The sequence below is a fragment of the Schistocerca piceifrons genome, chromosome X (genome assembly GCF_021461385.2).
Source record: "Schistocerca piceifrons isolate TAMUIC-IGC-003096 chromosome X, iqSchPice1.1, whole genome shotgun sequence".
NCBI classification, from domain to species: domain Eukaryota; kingdom Metazoa; phylum Arthropoda; class Insecta; order Orthoptera; family Acrididae; genus Schistocerca; species Schistocerca piceifrons.
The window spans coordinates 801,808,205-801,834,803 of NC_060149.1; the positions used below are offsets into that span (position 1 = coordinate 801,808,205).

Consider the following 26,599-nt stretch of genomic DNA (forward strand, 5'->3'; position numbering starts at 1 on the left):
GTTACTTGCTGTATGTGTACCACCTGTCACCATTTGTAAATCCTATGGAGACGTCTGATGTTAAGTATGCACTGTAAAGCACATAGTGAGATGGACTCTTAGATGCTAAATTCTGTTACAATATTGCTGTCATGTGTATCTTCTAGGTGATAATTACATTTAATTCTTAGATGTATATGTCCATACGTAGGATGGAGATTGATTTGACGCAGAAATTCTCAGATTTATGTGGAAAATTTATTATCTTGTAGTATATTCGCTGATTTCAATGTGTTAAATACTGCTCCGAGATGTTACAACATGAACAAAATACGAGATGATTACAAAGGAGTTATTATTGAATTCATGAGTTCGTAGCAATGGATATTTCCTGTTTTCAACGCTGAGTTCAGCCCTCAAACTTTAATGAAATGACAATTAAATCAATACCATTAGCTGCTGACGGGCGTTGATATACATCAACAGAGACAGTTGAAAATGTGTGCCCCAACCGGGACTCGAACCCGGGATCTCCTGCTTACATGGCATCCGCTCTATCCATCTTAGCCGCCGAGGGCACAGAGGATAGTGCGATTGCAGGGATTTGTCGCCGGCACGCTCCCCGTGAGACCCACATTCTCAACTTAATAGTCCACAAGTGTGTGCCCCTGCCACTATACCCATTACTCGCGGCAGACAGTCAACCGAGTCCCGTAAGAGTTCAGGCAAATCGTGTGCAGCCGCACTGAAGAAGGTCATCAGCCGGTTAGCCTTAAACTATATGAAGATGGTATCTGTTCTTTCGGACGGGACTCGGTGGATTGTCTGCCGCGAGTAATGGCCATAATGACAGGGGCACTACGACTGTAGTGTGTGGACTATAAGTTTAGAATTGTGTGTCTCAAGGGGACCGTGCCGGCGATAAATCCCTGCATTCGCACTATCCTCTGTGCCCTCGGTGGCTCAGATGGATAGAGCGTCTACCATGTAAGCAGGAGATCCCGGGTTCGAGTCCCGGTCCGGGCACACATTTTCAACTGTCGCCGTTGATGTATATCAACGCCCGTCAGCAGCTAATGGTGTTGATTTAATTGTAATTTCATTATAGAAAGCTGCACGGTTCTTTCGGACATGTCCGAAAGAACAGATGCCATCTTCATATCATACTCAGACTTTAAGGTCGGATGGCAGATGCTCTAGACCCGCCTCGTGTAGGAGAAAGCGGGCACACCGTGGTTTGTTGCTTTCGTGGAACCGTGTGACGTCGTGCAGGGCGTGGCGAGGTCCGAGCAAGCAGTCTGCAGGACCACGTAGACGAGACGTGATCTCTTGCATTCCTCACTGTATGACGTGCCTCCTGCTGCTCTATACTTGCAGGTGAAAGCTGGCGAGTCCGTAGCAGTGCATCGTACGCCCTGCAGCATTTGGTGCCTGGATTTGGCAACGGTTTGAAGACAGCCTTGAAGTGTTACACAGCGCTGCGTGGTCTTTGGTGGAGGTGTCCAGCGCTGCCTGATGCGCGCGGAAGATACCCTACCCGTGTGGTTGTTTCTTTTTTTTTAATGCAGAAGTATGTGGATACCTCTCCCAAGCCTACTAAACGTGATATTGTTGTCATACAGGCTGCATCAGTGTGGTAATAAGTTTTTAAGTTAGAACGAGTGCTCTGTAGTTTAACAGTCAGCAGACTTCTCATAATTTTAAACTGGGGTAAATGGATTTTCTTAACATTTTGAACTTTTGGTAGCTGCTGTGGAGGAGTGAATTGTTTGAATTGCAATGTCAGAGTGGGGTTGGAGGTTATTTAAGCTTAGCACCAGTGGACATGGGACGTGCCCTTAGTGCTAGGATTTCACCCGGAACAAGTCCCGCCTATTCATCCCCCTCCACGCCTATCCGTAGTGTAAGGCCCTCCCCTAAACAGCCGCCAGTTCTGCAAACTGGATCTACATCAAAGTTGTTATCGCCACAGTCCAACACATGTTACACTGTGATGAAATTCAGTAATGATAAGAAATTTAAGTTTTTCTGGATAGTAATATAGTATGAATGTGTATTATTAAAGAAATAAATATATTTATAGAGAATTGAAAGCATCGCCAGCAATAGAAAAGAAAAAAATAACGTGATGTTCTTTAAGGGCAATAAGGACAAATTTTCATTAACTAATTCACTTATTATAATACGTTTATTTGAGGGTAACAGCAAACATACAATGCGAAAACAATGGTCTTGAATCTGTCATGTCGGTTGTAAAGCCACGGAGTCAGTGGAATAACTCCGTTGTCTAAAATCAACGTTTTGTAGAAATAAGTCAAAGTCGTTTTGTTTATGTAGGCCCTCATAGCAGCTCACGAAAATTAAAGAATATACGAATCCCATAAAGTAGAAATGCCTAATGAAAGCAGTAAGATATTTGCTTAAATTACATATTTCGTTAGTATTTGCACGGGTAATGGGTGAATTTTAACTAATAAATTCTTCCAGTGCCATCCCTGCACATTATAAACGAGGTTATAAAGAAATGTGGCTGTTTCTGTGTGATTAGTGTCCTATATGCTGTTGCAAACGTCTCAGGAAAATAATCTGTCGTTATTCTTTGTCCTGTCTGTTTTTTAACCAAAAGAATTATTAATTTCGTAAATGTCATTCAAACCATTTTTTAAAAATAATAATGATGATGTGTATGTTTGTCACAGAGCAGTTACGGAGGAAATAAATGCTCCAGTGTTTCACAGCTGTAAAACGTCCTTCATGCTTTGCTAGCTCTTCTTCCATCCCTAAAACTTTTCAGCAAAGCTATTCAGTGAATAACACGCAAAAACAGCTTGAATCGATCTAGCAAGAACAAAGTAATTTTGATGCCCTCTGGAAGTATGGTGAACATTGGTGCTTGTTTCACATATACTGTCTGAGTTCTGAAACTCAAGTGTCAAGTATACTGTGGTTCCTCTTTCTCCAAGCAAATTATTCTTTGAGGGTAGGTTTTTCCTGTTTTAGCTTTGGGTGCTTTTTCTCACTTAGAAGTACGTTTCTTCATAGGCTATTCATCTGAATACTGAGTTATCGTATTTAAATAATTCAGTGTTAAATTTTTTTCTCTTATGTTTGCTGTGGAAGTACCTGGCACAACTGAGGCCAATTGTGCACGTTTTTTGTAACGTGTCTTTTAACTATCTGGCAAAATTTAAGAGCTAGCAAGATATTAATTTAACATTCACTCTAAGTGCAGCCGAACGCGGTAAACCGCGTGGGTCAACTGAAACGATGCCCAGGCGCCGAACAAAGACCGGGAAAACCGGGGGTGACTGCGCGGGACTTGTTCCCGGTGAAATCCTAGCGCTAACGATTCCTGGACATGGGGGAAGTGGCCCAGCTCAGCGTAAAGCACAGCCGGGCATCTTGCCACGTTTCGCGCGGCTCTCCCCGTCGGAGGTTCGAGCCCTCCCTCGGGCAAAGGTGAGTGTTGTCCTTAGCGTAAGTTAGTTTAAGTTAGATTAATTAGTAGGTACGCGTAGGAACCGATGGCCGCAGCAGCTTTTTCCCACAGGAACTCACCACAAACTTCCAAGCGGTACGTACGCTTACAGATGGTGGAGGCGGGAAGAGCCTTTTCCTTCTCCCAGTGTTTGTTTAAATAAAGATGCAAGTGGACAGAGCCAAACTTCGAGTTATGAGTCGCAGTGACCAAAGATCGCTGTGTGAATAGCAGGTTGGAGTAGTATGTCAAGCAGATCAACAGATAGGCCTATGCTGTATGACATTCCAAAGTTAAATTTAGGGTGACACTTGCTTAAATGTTTATGTTATAGTAGGACTGGGCCAGTGCCTCAAGTCTTGGACAGTACGCCAGAATTCCACGCAGTTATTACAGTTATTAACAGCCCAACAGATACGAGCTGGATTGAGACGTCGTAGTTGGACTGTCCTCATATTCCAGCTCTTGGGTAGTTTACCAGAGTTCTACACTGTTATAAGTAGTCCGTCAGGTCTGAAATGCATTGTGATGTCATAGAGCCTGTCCCAGAATTCCAGGTTAGCCAGCGTGACAATGCACCATTTTGAATTTCCCAGCGATTTGGATTATGTCATCATAGAGCCAGAGCCAGTATTCCAGCCTCAGACAGTATACCAGAATCTTATGCTGGTATAAACAACCCAACAGGTCAGAGCTGGATTGTGACATCATAGAGTCAGGGTCTATATTCCAGGCCAGCCAGCATGACAACGCGCAATTTTGTATTTCCTGCCAATTTATACTTAGGACAGCAACCCTGATTCCGTACAAAACACACTAATGCAGGTAGTCTACTTTTTGAATTTACTGCCATTTTTGAATTTCACACCAAAATTTGAATTTCTTGTCATTTTATACATAAGGCAATTGGCCTTTGTCAAAGGGGGTAGGGGATGGGAAAAGCCCATGACTCATTGATGACGTCATCAGTGACACACTTTTGGGTCCGAATGCCCCTAGAATCCCCACTACCAATGAGTGGCAACACAGCATACACAGTGTACCAGCCTCTGGGCAGTTGATGGATATACTGTAAGCGGTAGTGATCGTCACTGTAGTGAATGTTCTGAATCCTCTCCTCCGAGCCGTGGAGGAGGCTGTGTGGTGACGCGTGGGAGAGAGGACACGTTGAGAGAGAGAGAGGTGCGTGGTCGCGGCCTGGTGCAGTTTTCGCTGAATCGAACGAGTAAGTGTCGCTATTTTGGCGCTGCTGCTACTTTTGCCCTGGGCATATCACAATTTGCGTGAGTAGTTCCACAACTTTTCATTGTCTTTACTTATTTGGCTCTCGGATTCGATTTTAACTTGTTTTTGGAATCTGAACAGATTTTGAAAAGCCATTCGTGGTTCCATAGCAATCTTCTGTTTATTTAAAGGTTTCCGCCATTTGTCAAGAGGACAGTGTGTCCCAAGGGAGCTTCACTCAAGCAATCATTTATTGTACTTTTGAGCACATCAACGTGCATGTCATTGTGAAAAACACTACTGGCCATTAAAATTGCTACACCAAGAAGAAATGCAGATGATAAACGGGTATTCATTGGACAAATATATTATACTAGAACTGATATGCGATTACATTTTCACGTAATTTGGGTGCATAGATCCTGAGAAATCAGTACCCAGAACAACCACCTCTGGCTGTAATAACGGCCTTGATACACCTGGCCATTGAGTCAACCAGAGCTTGGATGGCGCGTATAGGTACAGCAGCCCATGCAGCTTCAACACGATACCACAGTTCATCAAGAGTAGTGACTGGCGTATTGTGACGAGCCAGTTGCTCGGACACCATTGACCAGACGTTTCCAATTGGTGAGATATCTGGAGAACGTGCTGGCCAGTGCAGCAGTCGAACATTTTCTGTATCCAGAAAGGACCGTACAGGACCTGCAACATGCGGTCGTACATTATCCCGCTGAAATGTAGGGTTTCGCAGGGATCGAATGAATGGTAGAGTCACGGGTCGTAACATATCTGAAATGTAACGTCCACTGTTCAAAGTGCCGTCAATGAGAACAAGAGGTGACCGAGACGTGTAACCAATGGCACCCCATACCATCACGCCGGGTGATACGCCAGTATGGCAATGACGAATACACCCTTCCAATGTGCGTTCACCGCGATGTCGCTAAACACGGATGCAACCATCATGATGCTGTAAACGGAACCTGGATTCATCCGAAAAAATGACGTTTTGCCATTCGTGCACCCAGGTTCGTCGTTGAGTACACCATCGCAGGCGCTCCAGTCTGTGACGCAGCGTCAAGGGTAACCGCAGGCATGGTCTCCGAGCTGATGGTCCATGCTGCTACAAACGTCGTCGAACTGTTCGTGCAGATGGTTGTTGTCTTGCAAACGTCCCCATCTGTTGACTCAGGGATCGAGACGTGGCTGCACGATCCGTTACAGCCATGCGGATTAGATGCCTGTCAACTCGACTGTTAGTGATACGAGGCCGTTGGGATCCAGCACGGCGTTCCGTATTACCCTCCTGAACCCACCTATTCCATATTGTGCTAACAGTCATTGGATCTCGACCAACGCGAGCAGCAATGTCGCGATACAATAAACCGCAATCGCGATAGGCTACAATCCGACCTTTATCAAAGTCGGAAACGTGATGGTACGCATTTCTCCTCCTTACACGAGGCGTTACAACAACGTTTCACCAGGCAACGCCGGTCAACTGCTGTTTGTGTATGAGAAATCGGTTGGAAACTTTCCTCATGTCAGCATGTTGTAGGTGTCGCCACCGGCGCCAACCTTGTGTGAATGCTCTGAAAAGCTAATCATTTGCATATCACAGCATCTTCTTCCTGTCGGTTAAATTTCGCGTCTGTAGCACGTCATCTTCGTGGTGTAGCAATTTTAATGGCCAGTAGTGTATAATCTGTTAGATTTTTTCAGAATTTACTGCTATTTCATTAAGGTTCAAATTGGCAAGCATTTTCGTCTCAATCGCATATAAATATTCATTTTAATTGTGAAGCAATTTGGAGGAAATAAATCCAGTGTTTAAAAGAATTGATTTGTTTCCCCGTTCCCCCCTTTTTATTGTCCAACATTTCATTTCATGTGACCCTCGCTAAATTATAAAGATGACCCTTTTTTTTGCATAGCAGAGTTGTGTCCTTAATGTGACGGCGTTCCACTGTAAATCAGGTGCCCCTGCATGGAACGATATATTTGTGGCTGGATATGTGATTAATTTGTGTGACAATGAACTAATGAGAACTGCTCTTATTTTCATTCAGTGCAGTTTTGAGGTCACAGAACTTACTGAATTACTATGATTCGCAATTTGCTGGGTTAAGGGAATAGAAGGCTGACACCAGTTTCGTTGTTGTTTGTGTGTTGAGCCCATAATCGTGGCAGGCATATAGCACATTCCACTGCTGGGCTTCTGCATGCCACGCTCACATCAACGATCTCTACAAGTTGCGTATTTCATGATCATCTGTCATTTTCTTCAACTACCTGCCACATTTTCTGTGGCTACGCGTTATGTGTCTTTAATGCAGTGGTTTCCATTGGATTCTGCACCCCATGCCGTTGATCGTGGCTGATTCTTCCGCCTTTAGGGGCATTTCCCACCCCAAGTCCTAGAGGTTGTCCTGTAATTCTTGCCCTCTCTTTGAAAAAGTTCTTTTGCTAGGGTGAGTGCGACTGTTTATACCGGGAGTCTTCTGTCACATTTTTATTCAAATCTAAGCAGTGACTGGGAAAAACCTGGGACCCAGCAATCTTGGGTCAAAGACACAACCCAGAGATCATGGTGATGCATAGAGGAAATTGTGATGGGACGCATCAAAAAAATCTCACATACGCTAGCATAGAAATTACATTCATTCTTCTGGAACTTATGCTGTCAAATAAGATGTCACAGAAATGGCCAAAAACTCACCAGGAACACAAACAGTTGTCAAGAAAGACGACGTAATTTGCCACCGACTGACGGTCCTCGCTGTCAGAGTTGTCTGCATCTCTGGTGGCAACGTTCATGGTTCCATCGTCTGCGTTCCCTGAGACAGAAAAAGAAAAACACTCTCAGCATACATACCTTGGTTCGCTACACCGGATGTCAACCATGTAACCGAGAAAATGTGAAGAAAAGGTTTGAAATTTGTCGGAAGTCGCTAAGGGCTGTCATTCTCAAACGCTGGCGAAGTAAATCGTGGCTAATTTGCTCTCCATTTTAAGCAAAAGCTAGATTTTCACGCATCTCAGCGTTTATGAAGTCGAATATTCTGAACTACGTGTCGCATATTATTATAATTTTGCAGCTCCATTCTGTGACATACACTATGTGATCAAAAGTATCCGGACATCCGCAAAAATATACGTTTTTCATGTTAGGTGCATTGTGCTGCCACCTACTGCCAGATACTCCGTAACAGCGACCTCAGTAGTCATTAGACATTGTGAAAGCAGAATGGGACGCTCTGCGGAACTCACGGACTTCGAACGTGGTTGGGTGATTGGGTGTAACTTGTGTCATACGTCTGTACGCGAGACTTTCACACTCCTAAACATCCCTAGGTACACTGTTTCCGATGTGATAGTGAAGTGGAAACGTAAAGGTACACGTACAACACAAAAGCGTACAGGCCGACTTCGTCTGTCGACTGATAGAAAAAAATGGGTCAAATGGCTCTGAGCACTATGGGACTTAACATCTGTGGTCATCAGTCCCGTAGAACTTAGAACTACTTAAACCTAACTAACCTAAGGACATCACACACAGCCATGCCCGAGGTAGGATTCGAACCTGCGACCGTAATGGTTACAGACTGAAGCGCCTAGAATCGCACGGCCACACAGGCCGGCTGACTGACAGAGACCGCCGATAGTTGAAGAGGTTCGTAATGTGTAATAGGCAGACATTTATCCAGACCATCACACAATAATTCCAAACTGCATCAGGATCCACTGCAAGTACTATGACAGTTAGGCGGGAGTTGAGAAAACTTGGTTTTGATGGTCGAGCGGCTGCTCATGAGCCACACATCACGCCGGTAATGCTAAACGACGCCTCGCTTGGTGTAAGGAGCGGAAACATTGGTCGATTGAACATAGGAAAAACGTTGTGTGGAGTGACGAATCACGGTACACAATGTGGCGATCCGATGGCAGGCTGTGGGTATGGCGAATGCCCGGTGAACGTCATCTGCCAGCGTGTGTAGAGTCAGAAGTAAAATTTGGAGGCGGTGGTGTTATAGTGTAGTCATGTTTTTCATGGGGGTGGGGGGGGGGGGGGGGGGGGGCTTGCACCCCTTGTTGTTTTGCGTGGTACTATCACAGCACAGGCCTACATTGATTTATAAGCACTTTCTTGCTTCCCACTGTTGAAGAGCAATGCGGGGATGGCGATTGCATCTTTCAACACGATCGAGCACCTGTTCATAATGCATGGTCTGTGGTGGAGTGGTTACACGACAATAACATACCTGTAATGGACTGGCCTGCACAGAGTCCTTACCGGAATCCTACAGAATACCTTTGGGATGTTTTGGAACGCCTATTTCGTGCCAGGCCTCACCGACCAACATCGATACCTCTTCTCAGTGCAGCACTCCGTGAAGAATGGGCTGCCGTACTCCAAGAAACCTTCCAGCACCTGACTGAACGTATGCCTGCGAGAGTGGAAGCTGTCATCAAGGCTAAGAGTAGGCCAAAACCATACTGAATTCGAGCATTACTGATGGCGGGCTCCACGAACTTGTAAGTCATTTTCAGCCAGGTGTCAGGATACTTTTGATTACATAATGTATATGGATACTGTCTGCAAAATGTGTTGCGAATGGAGCTCGTAGTAAAGAAGTAGTAAGTTAAAAAGTCGTGGCTGATGTTGAAGATTTACTACTCGAACAATGAAAAAGTGGTGAGCGATAAACTTTTTCCTTTCATTATTTTGTGCGGGACGTCAACGGGAATATATTGCGTAAGTTTGAAATTATACGCAGTGTTTGTTGGAAGGCGCTAAGTTCTCTCATTCTCAAATAGTGGGAACCCCGGCCCAGAAACAACAGAGTCGAAAGTTACAAGCGAAACTCGTTGTGATACCTCTGACAGAGGATCACATGTACCGGCACTGTTGTTGCTGAGATTGTAGGATGGACAACTTTCAGAGATGGTAGTATGGACCAAAACAAGACAAAAATTTCTAGTAAACACGGTCTGTAAAATATATACCTTAAGAGCTATGAACACTTGTTCAGTAGAAGAGATGTGTTCCACAGTAGCGGAGATGAACAAGTGCTCATATCGCTTAAGGTTTGCATTTTAGAGCCCTGGTCATTTTTTCCTTCTTTTGTTCCATACTACCACCTCCAAAAATATGGAAACCAAAGAGTTTGTAGTGGATGAGATGTTTTTCGCAGTATCGAAGATGAACAAGTCCTCATAGCCCTTAAGGAATGCATTTTAGAGTCCATGTTTACTAGACAGTTTTTTTCTTGCATTGGTCCATGCTACCACCTCTGAAAATTTCCTGTGCTATAATCTTAGCAACGACAGTACCGGTACATGAACTCGTATTCCACTTTGACAAAACAATTTTCGCTTATAACTTTCGATTCACTCGTTTCCGGACCAGGATCTCTTAGTTAAAACTGGTAGATTTACCCTCTCCACCAGCGCCGAAAGTTTGTAGTATCATTGCAGAATCATCCTGCATACACACTTTCTAACACTAAAACTCGTCTTACTTAAACCTCTTAATGAGTAGATGATGACAACATTTTAAACGTTCAGATTTGGACAATAAATGTATGAAATATTGAAAACTAAATTTTTGTTCCTCTGGAAGCCGCTAGACAGGCAATCTGCGGATGTAATCGGGTTACCGCGCACTGGTTTACTAGGAAACTCCCCATCGCATTCCCCTCAGATTTACTGGTAAGATGTACCAGTGGAAAGCCCGTCAAAAACTGAACACAGATCAAGCATGAAAACAGGAGGAAGGTGTACTGGACTGTGAAGAAAACAAGCAAAATCGAACAGGTAACGGTCCAAACTCAAGGTGTGCAACATCGAGCAAATTTAAAAACCACGTCGTCTTGATTGTGTGGTGACGGTGTTAGACTGCGAAGGGGGAAATTTTTTCTTTTCTTTTTTTTTTACTGAATTATGAACTGTCCGTTCGGTCATTGATGTGTCTATTCGCTGTATTTAAACCTGTGTCTGTGTCGTGGTGTAACGACCGTCTGCAACAGCGAGGTGTAAGGAAGAGACCTCTAGAGGTACGTACTACGTACCTCTCGTTTGTTCTACACAAGTATCCCACGTTATGGCTCTTGCATTCCGTTTTGGAAGTTTTGACTCTTCAGTTCCTTTGTTGTAACATAGTTCACACCTGTTTATTTGTTGTTTTCATTTCTGTGAGAGGTCTATGCAGCATATCGCCTGCTCTCACTATCCATCACATTTAATTATGACGGTAATATATTCTTACCACATGACTCATATTCTATAACCAATATATAGCATGACGATTGCCGAGACTACAGAAGCAAAGACACATCGATCACCGGACGGAAAGTTCATAATTTTGTGAAAAAAAAAAGAATGAGGCACGAGGGAGATTTGAGTCCAACGTTATGACCATACAACCATGAGGCCGTGATTCTTACAGTGCGCTTGGTGTTGCACATTTTGAGCCTGAACCGTTCGCTGTTTCTATTTTGCTTCTTTTTTCACAGTTCAGTACACCTTCTTCCGGTTTTCTTGCCTGATCTGTGTTCAGTTTTTGACGGGTTATCCAATGGGTCATTTTACCATTGAATCTGAGGGCGTTGCGATTGGGACTTTCCCTCGTCAGTCGTCTAGTACTATGGATCTGAAATTTGGGTTTTGCAATGTTTGGATGGGGTCAACCCAAATAAGTAATGCTCATCGCATGTTTCACATTGTAAAATAAATTTCAGAAAAGTAGAAGTTCATGTACCCTTGCGATAGAACGGTGCCATGTTAGTGTAGTACTGTATTCGGTTGAACGATATGTATTAATAGGGGCTGCAAAACACGGAGGATAACCTGCGTTCCATGAATGTCTTGAGTTGTACTGCAAGACGGCACAGCGTAGACCGACATGCGTGAAGGGGCAACCTGGGCGAGGTATACGTATACAGATATAAGCGCTTAAACTGAATGTAGTCTTAGTCTAATTTGGGACCACTCTTTGGAACGAACACCTAAAATTCTGGAAGAAAGTTTTCTTTCCTACGCGCTGGTGTTTTCCGTTGACACCTGGCGTCGCGCGAGATACTTACTGAGATGATTGTCTACATATTGCAAACGCTTAAATTGTAAGCACGTGCCGAAACACTAGAGAAAATGCACCTGGGCAGGGACACCTGATATACTCCTTACTGCCACTGAACTAGCATTCGGGTGGTGCAGGTTTCAATGCCCCTTCCGGCAGGCCATATTTTGGTTTCCCTTGTTTACACTTTTACAATATTGGCTGAAAATAGTTTATTTCTTGTTGTTTTTACATGGGTTCAAGACAAGCTTGTTTCGGCAGCCATTTTCAGGCTTTCGTCTATATGGAGTGACGTCCATAAAACATCTTGGAAACGTAATTTCCTTTATTTACTGGGTTGTTAATATAAGTCATGTATTTAGCCTCTACAGAAATTTTGTGTTACTCTTTGACAGTAGTCAAATGATAGATCGTTCCATTGATGCATTATCTGTCATTTGACAACTGCCAAAGAGTAACACGACTTTTCTGTACAAGGTAAATACATAACCCGTAGTAACAACACAGTAAATAACAGAAATTACGTTCCAAGATGTTTTATGGACATCACTCCATCTAGACGAATACAACAAGAAATATACTATTTGCAGCAAATTTCGTATTGGTATAAGGAAGATGTCATATTATAACCTTATGAAACATTTCTTTCCTTATCCTTGTCTTGCCGAGCTTGTGCTCCGTCTCTAATCTTGACGTCGACGGGACATTAAACATTAATCTCCTTTTCTTTTTTCCCTAACTAATAAGGTTATGCTTGCTGCAGTAAGGCGGGCATTGAATATCTATTTCTGAATAGCTACTTTTTCTATCTTTTATGTCACAAGGTATCATTTATGTCAGTAAGTAATAAATTAATTACGTAGTTTTCTTATTTGGTGTTCCAATAAGATGATTACCTGGTGCATTCACATTTTTCAGTGTGTTGTAAGTAATTATAAATAACGCATCTGTTTGCATTATTAGTATGGTATGACCATAATCTGAGCAGAATTCGGTAAGGGCAAACAGTGACCACCTATTTGTTTTTCGTTTTGAGTAAACGGAATATTAATATTTTTCCCGCACAACGACACTTAATTCGATTAGACTGTGTTCAACCAGTGAAATAAATCACAGGAAACAGTTTGTAGCTGAAGGTGTAGAAAGCTCAACTAAAACCTACGAAATTATACACAGTTCTTGAATATATTGACTTCCCTACGGATAAGGTATCTTACACTTTCCTGTAATCGAGCAACAACCCATGCATACGTAGAAAAACTGAAAATAACGATTTAATGGACAGTGAAAAAAATATCCAGTAGACAGAAAAGATTTGGATTTCATTATGGAGATCGTATGAGGTTAAGCTGGTTACCATTGTGCTTAAAGCTGAATCTTTAGATCATGTGTTTAATGTAATTTTAGCATTTGACAATGATCTGTGGACTTGAAATACACAAACCTTATAAAAAAATTTAAGAGTTTCCCAAATGGCATCGAAAGGAAATTGTTGGACGCAGCTGTAAGGGGCCGGAAGAAAAATAAGTCTAAAGTTGATGCTACCACAGTGTCTGTTACGAAATGGAAATGTTAATCGACTAGGCATATAGTTAGACGAACTGAGGGAGAATGCAGTAGGAAAATTCTTCGTAGGCTTCTTCTCGATACAAAACGATCTAGACAACGATTCATTTCAATTGGCTACAGGAAGCAAGAAGGGGAAAATACTGAATGTGTTAAGCTCATGACTGAGACATGTAGATGAGTCTAGAAGGAACCCATATCTACACTGGATGAAAAATGGCTGATGATTTGTAGTACGGAGGATCCATCGCACCATTACTTCAGAGCTCCATTTCCTGTTGCACTTGTGTATGCATCTTACGTGAAACGTGTTTACAAAGTAGGCAGAAGAATTTTTCTAAGGTTGGTTTGAAATACTAATGCTCTAAATTCGCTTGAGAAGAACTTCGACTTTCTTTCACTTAAGGTTCAGAATTCCTTTGACTTGTTTCTTCACCTCAACTTTTGGACACTTGACATTTGAATATACTCAAGAGTGGATCTCAGAGGATCTTGCGTACGGTTTCCATTGAAGATGTGATATATTCTTCCAGAATTCTTCTAACAAGTGAAAGTCTTAGATTCGCGTTCCCTACAAATTAATTTACGCATCCGTCCTCCTTCATACCACTGCATAAATTTGCCTATGGTTATTTAACCCATCCAATTTGTTCCAACAATTTATTATTTGTATTGTCTTTGGGCACTAAGTGAATTTTTTCCCTATTGATGGGCGTTCACTTGCACTTATCATCCTGTATTAGTCATTTTACTTCAGACAATAAACAATGAGGGGCGAAAGCACAACTTTCACCTTAAAGTGGAAAAATAATACTGTTACTTAAATTTAAATGAATTCCACACATTGTCGGCCGTGGTGGTCTCGCGGTTCTAGGCGCGCAGTCCGGAACCGCGCGACTGCTACGGTCGCAGGTTCGAATCCTGCCTCGGGCATGGATGTGTGTGATGTCCTTAGGTTAGTTAGGTTTAAGTAGTTCTAAGTTCTAGGGGACTGATGACCACAGCTGTTAAGTCCCATAGTGCTCAGAGCCATTTGAACCAATTCCACACATTCTATTAAAACCACATTTTTAAGGTTGACGCGAAATGAACACAAAAATACTAGCAGAAGAAAGCCATCAGCATGGTACGCTCTTCAAGCAACATATAATTGCCAGTGCACTATAGTTACATACTACACCCATTTACATCCAAATCTAAAAAAACGAGCTCGAGTATGAAAGAAACAAAAAAGTTACGAGAGTATCTCTTAGCTGAAGCATGGTGTGCTTTAATAGTCGAGCCAGGAGTTGTTTCTACCGGTAGACAGTTGCATCTTTTTAACATTCTACATATACATCTTCACACATAAGCCACGAGTCATTATACAGAGCATGCCGGAGGGTAGGGTAAATTGTTATAAATTGTATCGCCTTTAAAATATACCACTAACATATCTAGCATACTATCTGCAAGGTGATGCCGCATGTTGGACAGAAAATGTATTACGTTGTATTCTGCTGTTGTACTTGAACAATTCTACAGACAGTTGATTACTTTGGCGTGGAGTGGTTAAAGTATATTTTGTGCTCTGAGACAGTAAATGTTCGTTTGTGAAGCTAACCACTCATAGACCACAGACACTAGACATTGCATTTTTAAGCCACTTGCAGCTTATTACAATCACAGATTATTACAACCACAAAGATGAAAGATGGCACAAATCCTGACAGCAATATTAGTCAGATAAGTATTTCTCAGTTGTTAGGAGAGTTATATGGCAGGGCTGCGACCGCGCAAAATGCTATCAGTGACTTCTCCAGAACTGTAATCTGGCCATCGTATTTACGTTTTTCCTTGATTCGGACCTCGTGGCGACTAAATTCAACCCATAAGCAGAAGCTAGAAATGAAGAAGAAGAACTGAGTGAACAGGCAATTCAAGAATTCCCAGGTAAATCAAGACAAACTAACAGAATTTGAGTGTTCCTGAATCTTTCAACTCCCACAAAATAAATCTGTAGTAGAAGAGTGTCAGAAGGCTCACAAGATATCTCCCCTACTCCAATTCTACAAACAAAGAGTAAGAGGCAGAATAACATCACCTGCTGTCGAGCTCATCGGTAGTCGTTACAACAGGCTCCTCCTTCACAAAGAATATGAGAAAACGAAAGTAGGTCTACTAAAACTAAAACTGGCGGAAGCAAAAGTGGCAATACGTCTTCAAGTTGGTTCTGAGAGGTCTGCGAAATTGACCAGCAGAAAGAGATTAGGTTCCTCAAATACTATGTAAGGCTCCATAACCGGTGTGTGAAAGTAAGTGATTAGCTGCAAACTTGTACGCGTAGCTAAGGTTGAAATTATTCAGTGTCCAAAAGTAACATAATATTTTAGATGATGATCCTATATTGAGTTGCGCTCTACCAAAACTACAGTTATATAGTTTTGATAAAATACATAAATGAACCCCCCCCCCCCCCCCCCCCCCCATGAACCATGGACCTTGCTGTTGGTGGGGAGGCTTGTGTGCCTCAGCGATACAGATAGCCGTACCGTAGGTACAACCACAACGGAGGGGTATCTGTTGAGAGACCAGACAAACGTGTGGTTCCTGAAGAGGGGCAGCAGCCTTTTCAGTAGTTGCAAGGGTAACAGTCTGGATGATTGACTGATCTGGCCTTGTAACAATAACCAAAACGGCCTTGCTGTGCTGGTACTGTGAACGGCTGAAAGCAAGGGGAAACTACAGCCGTAATTTTTCCCGAGGGCATGCAGCTTTACTGTACGATTAAGTGATGATGGCGTCCTCTTGGGTAAAATATTCCGGAGGTAAAATAGTCCCCAATTCGGATCTCCGGGCGGGGACTACCCAAGAGGATGTCGTTATCAGGAGAAAGAAATCTGGCGTTCTACGGACCGGAGCGTGGAATGTCAGATCCCTTAATCGGGCAGGTAGGTTAGCAAATTTAAAAAGGGAAATGGATAGGTTAAACTTAGATATAGTGGGAATTAGTGAAGTTCGGTGGCAGGAGGAACAAGACTTCTGGTCAGGTGACTACTGGGTTATAAACACAAAATCAAATAGGGGTAATGCAGGAGTAGGTTTAATAATCAATAGGAAAATAGGAATGCGGGTAAGCTACTACAAACAGCATAGTGAACGCATTCTTGTGGCCAAGATAGATACGAAGCCCACACCTACTACAGTAGTACAAGTTTATATGCCAACTAGCTCTGCAGATGACGAAGAAATTGAAGAAATGTATGATGAAATCAAAGAAATTATTCAGATAGTGAAGGGAGACGAAAATTTAATAGTCATTCGTGACTGGAATTCGAGTGTAGGAAAAGGGAGAGAAGGAAACGTAGTAGGTGAATATTGATTGGGGGGGAAGAAATGAAAGAGGAAGCCGCCTGGTAGAATTTTGCACAGAGCACAACTTAATCATAACTAACACTTGGTTTAAGAATCATGAAAGAAGGTTGTATACATGGAAGAACCCTGGAGATACTAAAAGGTATCAGATAGATTATATAATGGTAAGACAGAGATTTAGGAACCAGGTTTTAAATTGTAAGACATTTCCAGGGGCAGATGTGGACTCTGACCACAATCTATTGGTTATGACCTGTAGATTAAAACTGAAGAAACTGCAAAAAGGTGGGAACTTAAGGAGATGGGACCTGGACAAACTGAAAGAACCAGAGGTTGTACAGAGTTTCAGGGAGAGCATAAGGGAACAATTGACAGGAATGCAGGAAAGAAATACAGTAGAAGAAGAATGGGTAGCTTTGAGGGATGAAGTAGTGAAGGCAGTAGAGGATCAAGTAGGTAAAAAGAAGAGGGCTAGTAGAAATCCTTGGGTAACAGAAGAAATATTGAATTTAATTGATGAAAGGAGAAAATATAAAAATGCAGTAAATGAAGCAGGCTAAAAGGAATACAAACGTCTCAAAAATGAGATCGACAGGAAGTGCAAAATGGCTAAGCAGGTATGGCTAGAGGACAAATGTAAGGATGTAGAGGCTTATCTCACGAGGGGTAAGATAGATACTGCCTACAGGAAAATTAAAGAGACCTTTGGAGATAAGAGAACCACTTGTACGAACATCAAGAGCTCAGATGGAAACCCAGTTCTAAGCAAAGAAGGGAAAGCAGAAAGGTGGAAGGAGTATATAGAGGGTCTATACAAGGGCGATGTACTTGAAGACAATATTATGGAAATGGAAGAGGATGTAGATGAAGATGAAATGGGAGATACGATACTGCGTGAAGAATTTGACAGAGCACTGAAAGACCTGAGTCGAAACAAGGCCCCCGGAGTAGACAACATTCCATTGGAACTACTGACGGCCTTGGGAGAGCAAGTCCTGACAAAACTCTACCATCTGGTGAGCAAGATGTATGAAACAGGCGAAATACCCTCAGACTTCAAGAAGAATATAATAATTCTAATCCCAAAGAAAGCAGGTGTTGACAGATGTGAAAATTACCGAACTATCAGTTTAATAAGCCATGACTGCAAAATACTAACACGAATTCTTTACAGACGAATGGAAAAACTACTAGAAGCCGACCTCGGGGAAGATCAGTTTGGATTCCGTAGAAATACTGGAACACGTGAGGCAATACTGACCTTACGACTTATCTTAGAAGAAAGATTAAGGAAAGGCAAACCTACGTTTTTAGCATTTGTAGACTTAGAGAAAGCTTTTGACAATGTTGACTGGAATACTCTCTTTCAAATTCTAAAGGTGGCAGGGGTAAAATACAGGGAGCGAAAGGCTATTTACGATTTGTACAGAAACCAGATGGCAGTTATAAGAGTCGAGGGACATGAAAGGGAAGCAGTGGTTGGGAAGGGAGTGAGACAGGGTTGTAGCCTCTCCCCGATTTTATTCAATCTGTATATTGAGCAAGCAGTAAAGGAAACAAAAGAAAAATTCGGAGTAGGTATTAAAATCCATGTAGAAGAAATAAAAACTTTGAGGTTCGCCGATGACATTGTAATTCTGTCAGAGACAGCAAAAGACTTGGAAGAGCAGTTGAATGGAATGGACAGTGTCTTGAAAGGAGGATATAAGATGAACATCAACAAAAGCAAAACGAGGATAATGGATTGTAGTCGAATTAAGTCGGGTGATGCTGAGGGAATTAGATTAGGAAATGAGACACTTAAAGCAGTAAAGGAGTTTTGCTATTTGGGGAGCAAAATAACTGATGATGGTCGAAGTAGAGAGGATATAAAATGTAGACTGGCAATGGCAAGGAAATCGTTTCTGTAGAAGAGAAATTTGTTAATATTGAGTATAGGTTTAAGTGTCAGGAAATCGTTTCTGAAGGTGTTTGTGTGGATTGTGGCCATGTATGGAAGTGAAACATGGACGATAAATAGTTTGGATAAGAAGAGAATAGAAGCTTTCGAAATGTGGTGCTACAGAAGAATGATGAAGATTAGATGGGTAGATCACATAACTAATGAGGAAGTATTGAATAGGATTGGGGAGAAGAGACGTTTGTGGCACAACTTGACCAGAAGAAGGAATCGGTTGGTAGGACATGTTCTGAGGCATCAAGGGATCACCAATTTAGTACTGGAGGGCAGCGTGGAGGGTAAAAATCGTAGAGGGAGACCAAGAGATGAATACACTAAGCAGAATCAGAAGGATGTAGGTTGCAGTAGGTACTGGGAGATGAAGAACCTTGCACAGGATAGATTAGCATGGAGAGCTGCATGTAAGCAGTCTCAGGACTGAAGACTACAACAACAACAACAACATAAATGATTTAGTAAATGGTAACATTGCTTGTAGCACTGGTAGGGAAAGAAACATAATTCAGTGTTTAATAGAGATACTGGGAGTCGACGACTACTCTTTGTTTTTTGTTTGTTTGTACATTACGTATTTTATATCTGTACAAAATATAAATTGCGTTTTGTAAGTAATATAAATTAGTTGGTCGCATAACTTCTACGCTTTTATGTAACCAAAGCAGTTACTTTTGATGCAAGTACAGCTTACATGCACAAATATAAAAAAAGTATAATTATTGTTGATATTTTGTACTCAATAAAACGTTGTTCATCATGATCAAAGGCAAAAGTTTCCTGTTATCATTGATAAGTGTGAAAGCTGTTTACGAGTAACAGAAACATATTTTATATAATCTCGACGAAGTATTGAGGCGATATCTGATATGTATTCGTTTCACTTTTTTTTTAAATTTACCTTTTATTTCAAGAATTTGCCCCTTCTAGCACTGTATGATAAATCTATATATATTTTTTATTTTTATTACAACATGCCTATGTTTCGCGTAACAAATAGACAATTTCCATATGATACCTGAATTAAACACTGATAATTTAAATTCTTCTATAAATACTGTCTATTTTTAAGTAACAGACAGGAGGACAACTCTGTAGAATGAAAATGTTCTGTAGGTTACACAGGCCTTTATGCACTATGTGATCAAAATTATCTAGACACCTGGCTGAAAATGACTTACAAATTCGTGGCGCTCTCCATCGGTAATGCTGGAATTCAGTACGGTGTTGGCCCAGCCTTAGCCTTGATGACAGCTTCCACTCTCGCAGGCATATGTTCAATCAGGTGCTGGAAGTTTTCTTGGGGAATTAACGCCCATTCTTCACGGAGTCCTGCACTGAGGATAGGTATCGATGTCGATCGGTGAGGCCTCACACGAAGTTGGCGTTCCGAAACATCCCAAAGGTGTTCTATAGGATTTAGGTGAGGATCTGTGCAGAACAGTCCCTTACAGGGATGATATTGTCGTGTAATCACTCCGCCACAGTCCGTGCATTATGAACAGGTGCTCGATCGTGTTGAAAGATGCAATCGCCAACCCGAATTGCTCTTCAACAGTGGGAAGCAAGAAGGTGCTTAAAAATCAATGTAGGCCTGTTCTGTGATAGTGCCACGCAAAATAACAGCCTGCCATCGGATCGCCACATTGTATACCGTGATTCGTCACTCCACACAATGTTTTTCCACTGTTCAATCGACCAATGTTTACGTTCCTTACACAAAGCGAGGCGTCGTTTGGCATTTACCAACGAGATGTGTGGCTTACGAGCAGCCGCTCGACCATGAAATCTAAGTTTTCTCACTTCACGCCTAACTGTCATAGTACTTGCAGTGGATCCTGATCCAGTCTGGAATTCCTGTGTGATGTTCTGTATAGATGTCTTCTTATTACACATTACGAACCTCTTCAACTGTCGGCGGTCTCTGTCAGTCAACAGACGAGGCTGGCCTGTACGCTTTTGTGCTGTACGTGTCCCTTCACGTTTCCGCTTCACTATCACATCGGAAACAGTGTACCTAATGATGTTTATGAGTGTGGAAATCTCGTGTACAGACGTATGACACAAGTGACACGCAATCACCTAACCAAATTCAAAGTCTGTGAATTCTTCAGCGCGCCCTATTCTGCTCCCTCACGATGTCTAATGACTACTGAGGTCGCTGATATGGAGTACCTGGCAGTATGTGCCAGCACAATACACTTAATATGAAAAACGTATGTTTTTGGAGATGTTCGGATAGCTTTGATCACATAGTATATACCCTCACTTAGTTTCTGGATGGTTCACCGCTTCACATTTCTAGAGGAATCTCGTAAGACATCGATCGAATACGCAACAAAGCGATCGAAATGAAGTAACGCCCAATAGGTATGTAACACATTTAACGCACAGAAAACGCAGTTACGATCTTATCTGACCAATTCTACTAGGAAAACTACCTAGCCTATACTCACTTAAGATAGTCTACAGTAGCCTACGGTAGTTTTATAATTCTAATTAAGTGTTAAGATTCCAAATTTGTCTGTTGCTGGCTTACAAGTTAAAATAAATATTGGTCATACTCAACAAATTTCTGTGTTTCTTGCCTTAGTAGAAAAAAATGTAGTGGTACACTTTATAATACCAGTGGTACAATTTAGAGCATCTACTTATAAATTGTAGCACTTTGCACCTATCCATTTATTGCGTTATATCTCCCAAACTGTGAAAAAGCTTGCTTGAAACTTTAGGCATATGTGTTTGAGAGAATGGGCTACAGATTATTGGTATTAAATTTAGATAATGTATGTTATATTTCATTGTGTTTCCTGTCCCACTCATAAATGGAAGGAAGGAAAGGTTATTGCCCATCCGTCTCTGTACGACCCTTAAAATAACTTATCTTGTCCTTACATTCCTTCTGCGAGATATAGGTGTCAGACAGTAGACGCGCCTTGCAGCCAGTATCAAATATTGGTTCTCTAAAGGTTCTCATTAATGTTTCGCTACTCCTGGTACTGCTGTACAACATCAAGACTGACGTATCAGTTTGTGGAGGCTCCGAGGAGATCGAAAGTTTCCGGACTGCATCTGTCATTGTCACAGGGACCCATCACCTGGAGTCATAGCAAGGGGTGTTATCGGGTGCATAACACCATCATCTCTGGTTCGCAATGCCGGTAATTTCGACAACAGGTGCTGATATGAAACTACAGGTGCTACTTCTCTGAAGTGTTAAGGCAGGTGACGTGCCTTCTCTTCGAGGTGTCCGTGCATTATTTTTCCACATGGTAAAACAAGACCCCAATGTTGCCCTACTGTTATGTCCTGCTTCAATACAAAGAATGATCGACTGTTACCCTAGGCAGCATGTTGTCCAGATCTTTCATCCTTTTGAAAACATTCGGTCGTGAGCTGTCACGAGACAGGCACAATACCAGTCGTCAGCCACTATCATTAATTAACTCCGGCACAGAGCTGAAGCAGCGTAGAATGACGTAAAGTATCTGTCATCAAAGGTCAGTTCGAATCGATCCCCAGCCGGACTGAACCATGACTGCAGCCAGAGGGGGACCATTCTGTATACAGAATTCCCAAGCTGTATACTCCCAAAACTGTCTCAAAGAGGAAGATCGCACTGTAGTTCCTTCTTGAAATCGTCGTACGAATGACGAAATGACAGATTTCGAAATAAGTGACCGAGGGATAGAAAAGCAACTGAAATCCCACAACAGAGCAAAAGGCCTCTGGGGCAGACGGGACATCAGTTCCATTCTACTCAGAGTACACTAAAGAACTTGCCCCTCTTCTAGCAGCTCCTCTCTAGAGGAGCGAAGAGTTCTTAATGATTGGAAAAAAGCACAGGCCATTCCCCTTTGCAAGAAGGGTCGTCGGACAGCCGCAAAAAACTATAACGGTATATCGCTGCTGTCGCTCTGTTGTAGAATTTTGGAACATGTTTTATGCTCGCGTATTATGATATTCCTGGAGACCGAATGTCTGCTTTGTAGGAATGAACGTGGGTTCCGAAAACAACGATCGTGTGAAACTCAGCTCGCTCTGTTCGTCCACGAGGCCCAGAAAGCAGTATGTACCGCCGTCCAGGAAGATGCAGTTTTCTCTGACTTCCGGAAGGCTTTCAGTACAGTTCCGCATTGCTGCCTAATGAACAAAACGCGAACGCACGGAATATCAGACCCACGGCGCGACTGGACTGAAGAGTTTCTAGCAAGCAGAACACAGCATGTCATTCTAAACGGAGAGAGGTCTTCAGACGTAAAAGTAGCTTCGAGCGTGTCTCAACAGCGGAGTGTCATAGGACTATTACTTTAACGCTAGAAAATTGTAGCAGAGTGCAAGAAAGCCTGCAGAGGGTTGACGCTTGGTGGAAGGATTGGCTGTTGACACTCAACATAAACAAGTGTAGTGCATTGGAATTCATAGAGAGAAAGATCCTTTACTGTATGACTACACGACTGCAAAACAATCATTGGAAGCAGCTACTCCCTACTGAGTGATTTAAAGTGGAATGACCACACAAAATTAAACAACGGTAAGGCAGATGCCACACTGAGATTCATGGGAAAATTCCTCAGGAAATATAGTCAATCAACAAAGGAAGTAGCGTACAGAGCACTCGTTCGACCAATACTTGAATATTGCTCGTCAGATAGGATCGGTAGAAGAAATAGAAAAGATCCAAAGAAGACCAGCACGTTCCGTTACAAGTTCATTTCGTAAGTGCGAAAACATCACGGAGATGCTAAGTGAACTCCAGCGACAGCCACTGCAAAAGAGGCGCTCTGCGTTATGGTGTGATCTATTTTTAAAATTCCAAGTGTATACATTCCAAGAAAAGCCAACCAATAAATTGCTTCCTCCTGTGCATATCTCGTGAAAAGGCCATGCAGATAAAATTAGAGAGATTCAAGTCCACACGAAGGTTTACGAACAAACGTTCTTCCCGCGAACCCTACACGGCTGGAAAAAGAAAAGGGGGAAGTGACAATCGTGCACAAAGTAACCTTCGTCACACAACGCAAGGTGGCTTGTGGAGTATAGATGTAGAGGGAGATTGCCTAAAAATTCAGCACCATGTTCTTCGTGATATACACTATACGCACAATAAGTAAAATTTCGTGATTTACTATCCTTCCTGGTGTTACAGTTTAGTGGCCACCAGCATACCTGTATGTATATGAAGATCATAACGATCCTTTCTGATGTACACTCGCCGTCCAGGACAACGCACTGGGTTCTATAACTCAAAAATTATCGAAACATTCTCCTATTTGAGAGTCAATTCTGAATGCCCAGACAGTTGTTATCAGTCTGCAGTGTGATACAGTGTCGAGCGTTTTCTGGAAATCTGGGAATACGAAATCTGCTTGTTGGCTTCCATTCATGGCTCAGAGGACGTCGTCTGAAGAAAGGGCGAGCTGTGTCTTACACAAGCGATACTTTCTAAATCCTCTCTGATTTATGGACAGAAAGTTTAGAAAAAAAATGGTTCAAATGGCTCTGGGCACTATGGGACTTCTGAGGTCATCAGTCCCTAGAACTTAGAACTACTTAAACCTAACTAACCTGAGGACATCACATACATCCATGCCGCAGGCAGGATTCGAACCTGCGACCGTAGCAGTGGCACGGTTTCGGACTGAAGCGCCTAGAACCGCTCGGCCACACAAGAAAGACATTCATGGCCACCGATTTACTTCGGAAGAATAGGTGCACGACTGGGTACAATCATGATTTCGTAGGCAACCACAAGCATTTTAACATGAAGGCACTGACCGTCTTGTGTCAGAGTGCGATAAATGTATTAACAGTTGTGGAGATTACTTTTGAAATAATAAAGTGTCTACTCACTTTTTTCATCTGTCTCGTTTTGACTTTACTGGCCCTTATGTCTAGAATTCTGCGCTTTTTAGCGTAACATACATACTAAGACAAAAAAAAAAAGAACGCACGAGATGGGACGGAAATCGGTAGATGTGAAGAAATGGCAATCCAGACAATCACTCCTTGATTCGTGTCGTATGGAGGACGACAGTCACGTTAGTATCCTACCATGTTTTCGGCTTGGAATTTCATTGACTGGATTAGAATTGTCTTCAGTGATGTGTGCCACTTCCAACTGAGTCTCGATGACCAGTGACGACGTGTCTGGAGGCGCCCAAGACAATGGTGGAATACCAATCTGACTGTCGCCCGCAATACGGCACGACAACAAGAGCGATAGTCTGGGGTGTCATTTCGTTTCATTGCAGGACCCCTTTGATTGTCATCTGCGGCATCCTTACAGCCCAGTGGCACGTCGACGATATTCTACTTTCCGTTTTGGTATCCTTCGTGACACGCCATCCGGGGCTTACATTTCACAAGATCACATCCGCCTACACATGGCAAGAGTTTCTGCTGCTTGTCTTCGTGCTTGCCAAACCCTACCTTGGTCAGCAAGACCGCCGGATGTCTCCTGAACTGAGAACGTTCGGAGCATTATGGGCAGGGTCCTCCAACCAGTTATGGATTTCGACGGTTTAACGCTCCAGTTGGGCACAATTTGGCACGATACAAGTCAGGCGAACATCCAACAACTCTGTCAATGAATGTCAAGCCCAATAACTACTTGCGTACGGTCCTGAGGTGGACAACTCGTTATTGACTTACTCAGTTTCTCAAGCTCTTTCTCTTGAATAAATTATCCAATTTTCCGATACTGAAATCATTTGTTTGTCTGTACGTGTACGTCATATCTACTGATTTCCGTCCCACTCGGATAATTCTACATCTACATCCACGTACATACTCCGCAATCCACCATACGGTGCGTGGCGGAGGGTACCTCGTACCACAACTAGCATCTTCTCTCCCTGTTCCACTCCCAAACAGAACGATGGGAAAACGACTGCCTTTATGCCTCTGTACGATCCCTAATCTCTTATCTTATCTTTGTGGTCTTTCCGCGAAATATAAGTTGGCGGCAGTAAAATTGTACTGCAGTCAGCCTCAAATGCTAGTTCTCTAAATTTCCTCAGTAGCGATTCACGAAAAGAACGCCTCTTTTCCTCCAGAGACTCCCACCCGAGCATTTCCGTAACACTCGCGTGATGATCAAACCTACCAGTGACAAATCTAGCAGCTCGCCTCTAAATTGCTTCTATGTCCTCCCTCAATCCGACCTGATAGGGATCCCAAACGCTCGAGCAGTACTCAAGAATAGGTCGTATTAGTGTTTTATAAGCGGTCTCCTTTACAGATGAGCCACATCTTCCTAAAATTCTACCAATGAACCGAAGACGACTATCCGCCTTCCCCACAACTGCCATTACATGCTTGTCCCACTTCATATCACTCTGCAATGTTACGCCCAAATATTTAATCGACGTGACTGTGTCAAGCGCTACACTACTAATGGAGTATTCAAACATTACAGGATTCTTTTTCCTATTCATCTGCATTCATTTACATTTATCTATATTTAGAGTTAGCTGCCATTCTTTACACCAATCACAAATCCTGTCCAAGTCATCTTGTATCCTCCTACAGTCACTCAACGACGACACCTTCCCGTACACCACAGCATCATCAGCAAACAGCCGCACATTGCTATCCACCCTATCCAAAAGATCATTTATGTAGATAGAAAACAACAGCGGACCTACCACACTTCCCTGGGGCACTCCAGATGATACCCTCACCTCCGATGAACACTCATCATCGAGGACAACGTACTAGGTTCTATTACTTAAGAATTTCTTCGTGGTGCGTCGTTTTTTGTCTTAGGGTGTATATTAGCAGTGGTGAATCAGGTTAAGTGCCCACACCCTCTACGCTCGTCTGTGATTGGCTGCGGTCTTATGGCCGTAGAGTCACAAAGGTATGTTTCCGACCTATGGCTACCAGGCAGATTTTGATCATCCGACGCGCCCTACCTCGCATTCTGCATACTAGCGTTTGTGAAAATTGCAACACCGGA

General features: G+C 42.6%; 1 protein-coding gene across 2 annotated transcripts in view; it reads right to left on the reverse strand.

Moving 5' to 3' along the window:
- Nucleotides 1-26,599, reverse strand: part of LOC124721215 — a 132,670-nt gene that overhangs the window by 30,215 nt on the left and 75,856 nt on the right. For both annotated transcript variants that reach the window (XM_047246066.1, XM_047246067.1), the window contains exon 4: nt 7,404-7,521. In XM_047246066.1, the coding sequence (XP_047102022.1) occupies nt 7,404-7,521 (118 nt within the window). The remainder of the gene's footprint in view (nt 1-7,403; nt 7,522-26,599) is intronic.